Source organism: Vidua chalybeata, chromosome 5, assembly GCF_026979565.1.
Source record: "Vidua chalybeata isolate OUT-0048 chromosome 5, bVidCha1 merged haplotype, whole genome shotgun sequence".
Lineage (NCBI taxonomy): Eukaryota > Metazoa > Chordata > Aves > Passeriformes > Viduidae > Vidua > Vidua chalybeata.
Genome location: NC_071534.1, coordinates 72249507 through 72260107, shown reverse-complemented (window position 1 = coordinate 72260107; position 10601 = coordinate 72249507). Strand labels below are relative to the sequence as shown.

General features: G+C 55.9%; 1 protein-coding gene across 2 annotated transcripts in view; it reads right to left on the bottom strand.

The window, feature by feature from the left end:
- Positions 1-123: 123 nt before the first annotated feature.
- Positions 124-10601, bottom strand: part of CALU (calumenin) — an 18233-nt gene continuing 7755 nt past the window's right edge. For both annotated transcript variants that reach the window (XM_053943888.1, XM_053943889.1), the window contains exons 2-7: positions 9653-9883; positions 5664-5857; positions 2263-2429; positions 2101-2161; positions 1616-1815; positions 124-1521 (exon numbers count right to left, since the gene is read on the bottom strand). In XM_053943888.1, the coding sequence (XP_053799863.1) occupies positions 1417-1521; positions 1616-1815; positions 2101-2161; positions 2263-2429; positions 5664-5857; positions 9653-9883 (958 nt within the window). In that variant the 3' untranslated portion in view covers positions 124-1416. The remainder of the gene's footprint in view (positions 1522-1615; positions 1816-2100; positions 2162-2262; positions 2430-5663; positions 5858-9652; positions 9884-10601) is intronic.

The window sequence follows — 10601 nt, the reverse complement described above, 5'->3', positions numbered from 1 at the left end:
CAGGCCTCGTGTGCCCCCAGCCAGCTCCCCCCCTCCCCTCCTCAGGTTCCCCCACTGCCTGAACCCTTCTGGCTCAGTGCAAGGGGGCTCTCCCAGATCCTGGTTTGGGGGGACACAGGGAACTGGGGTACATCCCCCTCGGCCCGTCGGGGGGGTGAACAGTTTTATTGAGTTCAAACCGATCCGGATCCCTTCAATCAGCCCGAGGAGAAAACCAAGGAATAAACCCAGAGGAGGCGAAAAATCCACGTCCAGAGCTGTCACAGGGCTCCAAATCCTCACAGATGGGAGCTGGAGATGTTAGGAGAGGGGCTGTTGCAGGGCTGGGTAGCTGCACCAGAGGCTTTCCCAGGGTTCCAAAAATGACTTCCGCTGTCCCAAATCATCCCTGGTGTCCCAAACCAACCCCGACATTCCTAGATCACCCCCAGCATTCCCAGATTCCCAAGCCCTGCACGGGGCCATATTCCCGACCCACTTACCGCTGGATTTAGGGAGGGGAGGAAAAGGAGTAGAAAGAGGAGGAGGAGATGGGAGGATCCGGTCAGCCCTTGGAAATCTTTGGGAAAGGATTAAAGGGAAAACCTGGAAATTTGGAGATGGCCGGGCCCAATTCCACGCAGCTCTGGCAGCTGCAGGGAGACAAACAACACAGAAGAGAGAAAACCTCGGGAATTGTCCCAGAGCGGGGTGGGATGAGGCCCTCCCCCAGAGGTTTGGGGGATTCAAGGCACTTGGAGTGGGGCTGGGGAGAAGGGTCTTGCCCAGGTCCCACGGGGCAGCGACAGGGGAGGAGGGTCCAATCTCCCTGGGGTCACCTCCGGGTCACCCCCTGGGTCCTGCTGCTGCTCTGACGGTTTTTGGGGTTTTCTTGGGTTTGAATTTTCATTTCAATGTTCACTCTGCATTCCAATTTCACATCAGTGTTTCCATTTAATTCAATTTCACTTATTTGGTTCCAATTCCATTTAAATTTCAATTTTCAACTTTGATTTCAATGTTTAATTCCAATTCCATTTTTAATTCAAATTTCAGTCCAATTCAAATTCCAATTTTAATTTCAATTTCAGCTTTAATTCCAATTCCAATTCTAATTTTTATTCCAACTGCAATTCCAATTCCAATCCCTCTGTGAATTTCCCACTCCCCCCCAGGCCCCCGGGCCCCGCGACCCCGGACAGCCCCGTCGCTGCCCCCGCGCCAGGGGAGCTGTTCCCACACGTGGTAAAACCAAAACATACAAAAATAACCCAAAAGTCGTTAAAATCCGGGGAAAACCCACAACGAGATGAGCCCCAGGTGCCGGGGGAGTGTGGCTTTCCCGAGCCCCGTCCCCGGGAGCCGGGATGGGGTTTCTCCGCGGCAGGAACGGCCTCGGCGAGGGACGGAGCCCATAAAGGGGTGCCGGCGTCGAGCCTAGAACTCGTCGTGCCGCACCAGCGCCTCCCCGAAGTCCGTGGCCTGGCTGCCCACGAACAGGTCTGACTTGTCCACGATCTCCTCCCGCGTCAGCTTTCCGTCCTGCAGGGAACGCCACATCCCGCTATTTCCCCATCCCGCTATTCCCCCACTCCTCCCATCCTGCTCCCCAAACCCCCCAGAGCTGCTGGCCCACCTTGTCCTGGTCGGACTCATAGACGAGGTGCCGGGCCTCAGCCTCGGCGTGGTCGTAGTCCGAGGGCAGGATCCAATCCTTGGTCTCCTCCTTGTCCATCTTCCCATCCCTGTTCTTGTCCCGGAACTCCACGAACTGCTCCCGCTCCGTCTTCACCCACTCAGGCTCATCAGCATCACCGTCCTGGCTGTACATGTCACCTGGGGGGACAGCAGGACCAGGATCAGCCCCACGGCCCTGTCCCCACCCCAAGGATTGACCCAAAGCTTTGAGTTCCCTAAATCCCTAAATTCCCTAAAACCCCAAAGCACCACCTGGGTCATGATTTCACCCAAAAATCCTCAGTGGAGGCCTGGGGGCAGGTGGAAGTTGAGAGAAAGAAGAACATTCTGTGAGGGGGAGGACTGGGAAGGACACAGTGGCAGTGGCTCCCACAGGACAGGGACACTGAGGGGACAAGGATAGGACACGGAGCGGTGTCTCACCGATGTACTCCTCCAGGTCAATGAAACCATCGCCATTCTTGTCAATGTCCTCCATGGTTTCCTGCAAGAAGATGCCAGCGTGAGCCGGGCCTGGGGCAATTCCTGCTCCTCTGTGACCACCCACCACCAGAGCTGCCGAAAGTGTTTCTGTGCTGGCCCCACCTGCACAACGATGTCCTTCATGTAGTCGTACTCCTCGGGGTGCAGGAAGGCCGTGAACTCCTCCTTGGTGGCCGCCAGGTCCCCGTCCTTGTCGGCCATCTTGAAGCGCCGCTCGTCCCGCACCATCATCTGCTTGTAGTTGAAGCCATCGTCAGGGTCCGGATCGTCTGCGAGGGAGCACAGGGAGCACCTGGGTCAGCTCGGGCAGGACGAGGACCCCGTAACCACCCACACAACCTCAACCCAACGCTACATTCTCAGTTCAACCTCAGCTCAAGCTCAACCTCCTCTACTGAACCTCAACTTCCTCTCATCTTCAACCTCAAGACAACTTCAATCTCCTCAACCCAACCTCAACCTCCTCCACTCAAGCTCCTGAACATAACCTTCTCATCCTCAACTTCCTCAATGCAACCTCAACATCCTCCACCCCACCTCAAACTCAACTCAGCTTCCTCCTTCTCAGCACAACCTCCCGACGCTTTGCCAACGAAAGCTCAGTTGCAGCCACCACTTCTCTCCTGTGCCCATTCCCAGGAGGAGGAGGAGCTGCGGAAGCCTTGGGATCATGGCATTCCCAGGGAGAGGCCCCAAAAGACAGGGCTTGGGGGCTTTGGCCGGCACGGCCAGAGGCTCAACATGAACTATTTTGGGAGGGGAATGTGTAAGGGGATCTCACTCGCTGCTGGCAGTGGCAGGGCCAGGAGGCATCGGCCGGGTGGGACTGCGGGGCACGCGTGGCCGCTTGGCACAGCCCCGCCAGCAGCAGGACAGGAGTTCCAGACACAGCAGCGTCCAGCAGCCCGTGGAGAATGTGAATCCTCGGGGACACTGCCACACTCTGCTTAAGTTAAGCCAGAGGCAGGCCCCATCTAATAAGAAGGTCCAAAAGCCCTTGTGTCCCTGCTCTGTTACCTGGGACAAAAGGCGAGCCCTGGATTAAGGGGCTCAGGATTAAGGAGCTCTGGAGCATCCATTAAATATCCAAAGATTTTGACTTTAAGGCAGCTCTAGGGCAGAATGAACCCCAAATTCCCCATTCTGTTCCCAAGGTTTTGCCTTGAGAAGCAGCATAGCCCCGAACAAGGAAACCTTCAGGACCAGCGCCATTAATAGATGATTCCTTAATTGCTGTTGAGCTAATTAATGGGTTTGATGGGGGAGTGGTGGGGGGCAGATGGGTTAAAAAGGGTTAAACCACCCAAAGCCCCCAAAGTTACTTCCTGCCTTGGTCCTGGGCTGGGAGAGGTTTGGGGGAGCAGAGGGAGGGGAAGCAGACAGAGCAGACAGAGCCAGGGTTTTGCTCAGAGTATGGCAGCAAAGCCACAAACTCAACCCAACATCTTGTGTCCTGGTTTTGGATCCCACCATGGGATTGAGGAATTAACAAAAAGAGGAGTGGTGATGATGATGATAATATTCTGATTTTGAAGGGAGTTTCAAAGGAATTTCCAGTCTCAGATGAAGCTCTTGGTCGTTTATCACTCGATATTCCCTGCTTCCCAGGACTCCCCCCCAGCAGAACCCCACGCTGCTCCGTGACACTTCTGGGGGCCACACGGTGACTCATCCTGGTGTGTAATTAATTAATTAATAAAACCACTCCCAGCACCTCATTTTGCTGACAAAACACCACATTCTGGACCCTCCAGAGCAACTGAGGGCAATGCCTGGCCCCATGCACCCCTTGGCCACGGGTCAACACTCAGGAGGCACTTCCAGAGGCATTCCAGCCCCAGTCTGGCCAGGGAGGGGAGCGAGGAGACGATAGGGGAACATTTTAGCAGCAAGGAGCTGTGGAAAAGTAATTCCTGCCGAGAGGAGCCAGAGCCAGAGCGTGAGGCAGGATCCTCCCGGCACTCCGTAAGGACACAAGTATGTGGGAGCAGCAGGAGTGGAGGCTCCTCCGGGGCCTGCCAAGGGCACGCGGCTTCCAGCGCCGCTCCAGCCTTGGAACCTCCACTGCAGGAGGGAGCTCCTCCTTGAGCTCATTAAGGGAGCTCTGTTAATTCAGGGTTCTCTCGCTAAGGCTTTTCCTCGTGGATGTTCATACTTTTCTCTATCCAACACCTGCAGGTCCTAAATGCCACGCCAGACTCCTCAAAGAGTGCTCAAACCCCTCCCAGGACCTCTCTGCCCCCTTCCAGGCTGGATTTACACAGGCAGATTAGCCCAGACCCCAGGAACCCATGGCAAAGGGAGGTTTGGGAGGTGCTGCCCCAGCCCGGGGGTGTCATGGGGCCTTCCCTGGCCACCAGCACAGCAAATCCAGATCCTCCCCGATCCCAAGGGAGATGGATGAGCCTCCTGTGCAGCGGCTCCCCCTCTGCACATCCCGTGGAACAGTTTGACTATTTTTGGCAATATTTAGGAAATTAGAGTGGATTCGACACTCCAGAGCTGCAGCTCCTCCACCCGGGCCTGTCTACAGTGCTGGAGGCCAGAACTGGCACAGGGCTTGAGGGTTTAAGGTTTTAACCCCAAAAGTGCTGTTGCTTCCCTCACTCCCAGGGATGACTGAAGCCATGCCACACTGCTGGCCCAGCAAGTGTCCCAAAATCCCCGAGTTGTGGGGTCTAACACTGCTCCCAGGACAAGGGAAAGCGACTGAAATCTCTGCTAGTGGTTTTTTGGGTTTGGGGATGCAATGGACACACCAAGGTGGCTCCACAGCCGCAGATCAGTGGGTTCCACCTGCAGGTCCCAAATTCCCCCACAAGCCAGGAATTCCAAAGGGCTAGAAAGCCCTATTCCCACATGCCATTAATCCCAAAATCACCTGGAATCAGCCCAGAGCTGCATTTGTCACCAGGGACATTAATAATGTCCAAGTGTGGCTGCAGAGGGGAAAAGGAGGGTGTGAGGTGTGTAAACTTTCCATTGGGGAGATTTCCATGTATTTTGGGTTCTTTTTCTTGGATTTCTCTTTGCTAATGCCACCAGGAGATCAATTTGTAGAGTTTTAGAGGTTTTAAAGTGTAACATCTTGGGGACATCTGCTCCAGCTGGCCCCACGTATGCCAAGGGAACATCCTACATCATATTCCTGTGCTTATCCCAGGGGACAAATCCATCCCAGGTCAGCCAAGCACCAGCCCAGCACAGCTCCACACTCTCAACCACAACTTCCTAATCCAGGCCCCAAACTCCCCCTTCACCACAACCCCACCCGGATCAGTGTCCATCTGACCCACCACCACTCTGTGAGCCCATCCCAATCCCTGACCACCCACTGACCTCTGTGCCACAATCCCACCCTGATCCATGACCACCCACTGACCACTGTGCCACAATCCCACCCTGGTCCGCCTCCATCCCACCGACCCTCGGTGACCCAAAGCAGAGCAGGACGTCCCAGCTGCTGGCTCCAGGAAAGACTCATCCCAAGAGCCAGGACCTACCCAGGATATATCCATAGGTGGCATTTTTATACTCCTCCCAGGAAACAAGTCCATCCTCATTGAGGTCATGGCCCTTCCACTGGCGCTCCACATCCTCGTAAATCCAGCGCTTTTGGGCAAACTTGATCCAGGCCTTCAGCTCCTCCACTGTCACAAACCCGTCTCCATCCGCATCTATCTTCCCTACAATCTTCCTGTGGGAAACACAGAGAAATGCAGCAGAAGTTAAAAAAAATGAGGGGTTAGCAGGGAGGGAATGGGAAGGGGCAGAGGGGGCAAGTTGAGGTCATTACAGAATTTGGGAATTCAATCATTTGGAGAGTTTATCCTTAAAACCAGCATATGGTTCAGCTGCCAAAACTTTGGCTCAGACATGAAAATCCCTGGCTCGGCCACTTTTGGACCACTCAGGTTTTGGTTTCTTCAGAAATTATGAGTTTTAGGGGAAAAACTTCCTTTTAAGCCCCTGGGAAAGACCCATCCATGTGTCCTTTGACCAAGGCAGTGCAGGTGATGAGTACAGACCCGTATTTATATTAAAAATGGGAATATCGGCTCTGCCTCTCCTGGTGATGCCAGGAGAAAGTTTGAGGTGGTTATAGAATTTGCAAATTCAACCACTTGAGAAGTTTATCTTTAAAACCAACATTTGGGTTAGCTGCCGAAAAGCGAGGTCAGCTGCCAAAACTGTTCTGGACACAGGAAACACTGGCTCAGACATGGAAATCACCAGCTTGGCCACTCTTGAACCGCTCAAGTTTTGGTTCCTTCAGGAATTATGAATTTTAGGGGAAAACCTTCCCTGTTAAATCTTAGGAAAGCTCCATCTGCACGTCCTCCCGCCTCGCCGGCGCCGGGCGAGGAGCACGGATGCGAATTTCTGCTAAACCCGGGAAGTTTGGCTCTGCGGGAGGAATCGGAGCCGCCCAAGCCCCGCGGAGCAGAGCAGCCCCGGTGCGGGGCCGGTCCCGCCCGCTGCCCGGGGCAGACACCGGAGCCGCAGCCCCAGAGCCGCGTGCCTCCGTTATTTTTAGCAGCAGCTGTAGGAAAGGCCGGCAGGAATGCAGGATCCAGGGGCAGATGGAGCCGGGGGGTGGGGGCTGCTTGATCCGCAGCGTTCGCTCCCCAGACAACACCCAGCTCTGTGCTGGGGAAGTTTTGGGCTCCTTGGATGAAAATTGGGGATAACGGTCCCAAAATCCTTTGTCTGGTGAAGCGGGATCCTGGCTTTTTCCTTTAACGTGAAGGTTTAACAGAAAACAGTTCAGGAATCCTGAGCTCCAGCCCAGGTATCTGAGGAATTTTAGAAGACAGGTGGAAAACACAGAATTTTAAATTTTAGATCACCACTAGGACTTTCAATTCCAAAAACACTGACGCAAAGGGAAAGCTGGGCACCGGAGCCACCTCACACCCAGGTTTCCGTGTTTCAGAATTGCCTTGGTCTAGGAAAATCAGGAATTCCTCTGTGGCACAAAGGATGTTCCTGGCAATGAGAAGCTGGAGAGAGACTAGAAGAACAAGAGGAAAATGCGGAATTTAGTTCTGGCAGTGAGAGGCCAGAGTGGGGGCAGTGGGCAGGGCTTGGAGACCTGAGTGATTTTAAAGAGAAATATATAAAATAAATATGTAAATAAAAAAATAGCTCATCAATAGTGCCCAAATTTATGCAGAAATATGTAAACTATTAGAGAAATATTAAGAATTTTATATATCAATGTGCAAAGCATCCCTTCCAATATTTCTGATCAAACACAGCAATATGCAAACTGTCACATAAATGTTCAGAATTTTCCATATAAGTATATAACAAGTCAATCAATATTTTAAGATTCTGCATAGAAGTATGTAAAGTATCACATGGATATTAAACATTTGTCCATGTAGGTATATAAACCACAAATAAATCTGTCAAATCCTTCCTATTGCAGAGAAAACATTCTGTGTTTCCCTCTCCCAAGAAGGTACACCACCAGCAATGGGATTTATTAGGGAAAATCCCTGGAATGGAGGACCAGAGCCAGCAGGGGTTGATGGCCCGGCCGTTTTTCCAGGGCAGTTTCTATGGGGTTAACTAGGAAAGAGCTTCCCAGGGAAGCCAAACCCTCTCCAGGCTCTCCGAGTGCTCAGGAAGCTCCCAAACCTCCTCCCCACCCTGCTCCGGGGGCTGGCACCAGCTGCTCCCGGCTGCTTTCCCAGGGCAGCAGCCACCAAACCCTTCCACTTTCCCAAAGCCCCGTCCTGCCCCCCTGCCCGGGCGGGCAGCAGATGTTGGGGAAGGGCCGGCAGCTGCTCGCCGTTCCCACTCGCCGCTCCCAGGGATCGGCGTGCCCGGCGCCGCTGCCAGGGAACGGCACAGCCGCCGGGACACAGCGGGGCCGGCGGGCAGCGCGCCCAAAGCCCCGAAAGGCAGCGAGGGCAGCGGAGCCGGAGCTCTGGCAGGAAAAGCGGCCCTTGCTGCAGCACAGCCCCGCTGAAGGACAGAGCTCACTGAACCAGCCCGCGATAAGGGCTTATCAAAGCACCTCCAGCTCGGGATGGCCCCTGCGGACAGGTCTGGGGCTGTTTGTGCGGTAAATCCCTGATGGAAAGGCGTTCCGGCGGTAACTCGGCAGAACAATGGGATTGAGCCGTGACGGAGCTCTGGGATCACAGCCCTGGGATCGGGAGAGGCCGGGGGAGGCCCAGCTTCCCTCGGATCTGACGCTGCTGCAGGGGCATCGAGGCACGCTCCGATTGTGCCAGGAGGCAAAATGCCTCCGGATCCTATATTTTGGAGCTTATGGAGCGACCAGGGCCTGGCTCCAAGGGACCACGGGGTTTTCCAGTTTAAATTGTCCCTGGAGGGAGGAAATCCCCTCCGGCTAAGAAGTGCTGGGGGAGAGGCCAGCACCTCCTTCCTGCTGGGGGCCTGGACAATCCATAGGGATGGATGGCACCCATCCGGGCACCTGCACCTGGCACCCCCTGCCCTGCACATCCCGCTGTGGGAATTTGCTCACTCTGGAAGTGACCCCAGCACCCACACGTGGTTGAGCTTTTCTTTCCCATCAGGGAGCACCATTTCCAAAAAACAGCCCAAAATTCACCATGGGCTGTGGTAGTGGCTCCTCCAGCAGCAGCAGGGTTGGGATGCTTGGCTGGAAAAAATCAAAGTCTGAATAAAAAAGGAGAGATTCAGGTGGGATACTGGGAAGGAATTTTTGGCTAGGAGGGTGGGCAGGCCCTGGCACAGGTGCCCAGAGCAGCTGGGGCTGCTCCTGCATCCCCGGCAGTGCCCAAGGCCAGGCTGGACACTGGGGCTGGAGCAGCCTGGGACAGTGGGAGGTGTCCCTGCCATGGCAGGGGTGGCACTGCAGGGGCTCTGAGCTCCCTTCCTACACAAACCATTCCATGAAAACCCAGCCAAAGGCATCCAGTTCCAAGATGACTGGACATCCTGAGAAGTGTCCCGAGCTCCCCAGGGAGCCTCTGTCCCCCAGCCCCCCCGGCCCTGCTGGAGGCTGCAGTTCCCAGGTCTGAGCCAGCCCAAGCCCCAGAACAACTGCAGCAGCAGCTGCTGCAGAGGCCCCTGGCCCTGCACCGCTCCCGGAACCATCCCAGGGCAGATCCCAGGGCAGGCATGGCCAGATCCCAGGGGAAGCATGGCCATTGTGAGGTCCCAGCAGAGACGCCGGAGGGGAATCTCCATACAGGCTCTGTTGTCCCAACTCCCAACCAACTTCCAGCTGAGAAATACCAGTGACCCCAGGGGCTCCAGAGGCACCCAGAGCACATGGAGCGAGCACGGCACAGCACAGACCACCCCCCCCTCCCCCGCCCTGGACTTTTGGGGAATGCCTGGCACAGGAAATGGCTCCGGTGACTTTTTCGGGGAATGCCTGGTGCCGGGCATGAATTCCTAGGCTGGGAGCGGGGCCTCCCGCAGGGGGAGCGGTGCACGTGTGGCTGCATTCCCGCTCTGGGAAGGGTCGGGAAGCTGTCCTTACCCCAGGCGCTCCTTGCTCTCCTCCGGCGTGAGCTGGTCGAAGCTCTTGGCCTCGTCGGCGCCCAGGAAGGCGTCGTGGTCGTAGTCGAAGCTCTGGGCGTCGTCGTGCTCGCGGGCGCTGAGCGGGGCCTCCCGCACCACCCGCTCCTTGCGCTCCGTGGGCTTGGCCGAGCCGCACAGCGCCCACACGCCCAGGCACAGCAGGAGCCGCGGGAACCGCATCGTGCCGGGCCTGCGGGGACAGGGACACTGCTGTGGGACAGGGACACTGCCATGGGACAGGGACACTGCTGTGGGACAGGGACTCTGCCGTGGGACAGGGACACTGCTGTGGGACAGGGACTCTGCCGTGGGACAGGGACACTGCTGTGGGACAGGGACACTGCCGTGGGACAGGGACACTGCCGTGGGACAGGGACACCGCTGTGGGACGGGGACATTGCCGTGGGATGGGGACATTGCCATGGGACGGAGACACTGGGACAGGGACACTGCTGTGGGACAGGGACACTGGCACAGGGACACCACCATGGGACAGGGACACTGCTGTGGGACAGGGACACTGGGACAGGGACACTGCCGTGGGACAGTGACAGTGGGACAGGGACACTGGGACAGGGACACCACCATGGGACAGGGACACTGCCATGGGACAGGGACACTGCGGTGGGATGGGGACAGCAAGACAGGGACAGCGGGACAGGGACACCGCAGTGAGACGGGGCCACCACGATGGGCCAGGGACACCGCAACGGGCACCAGGCAGCACCAGGGCCAGAACAGGGAGGGACAGCAATAGGGCATGCTGTTGAGGAAAAGTGGGGATTAAGGCAGGTCACTTGGGAAGAATAGGGTTTAAGGCCAGTTATCTTGGAAAAATGGGGGATTAGGGCATGTTATTGGGGAAAAAACAGATTAACAATAATACAGATTATGGGAGCAGAAATGAT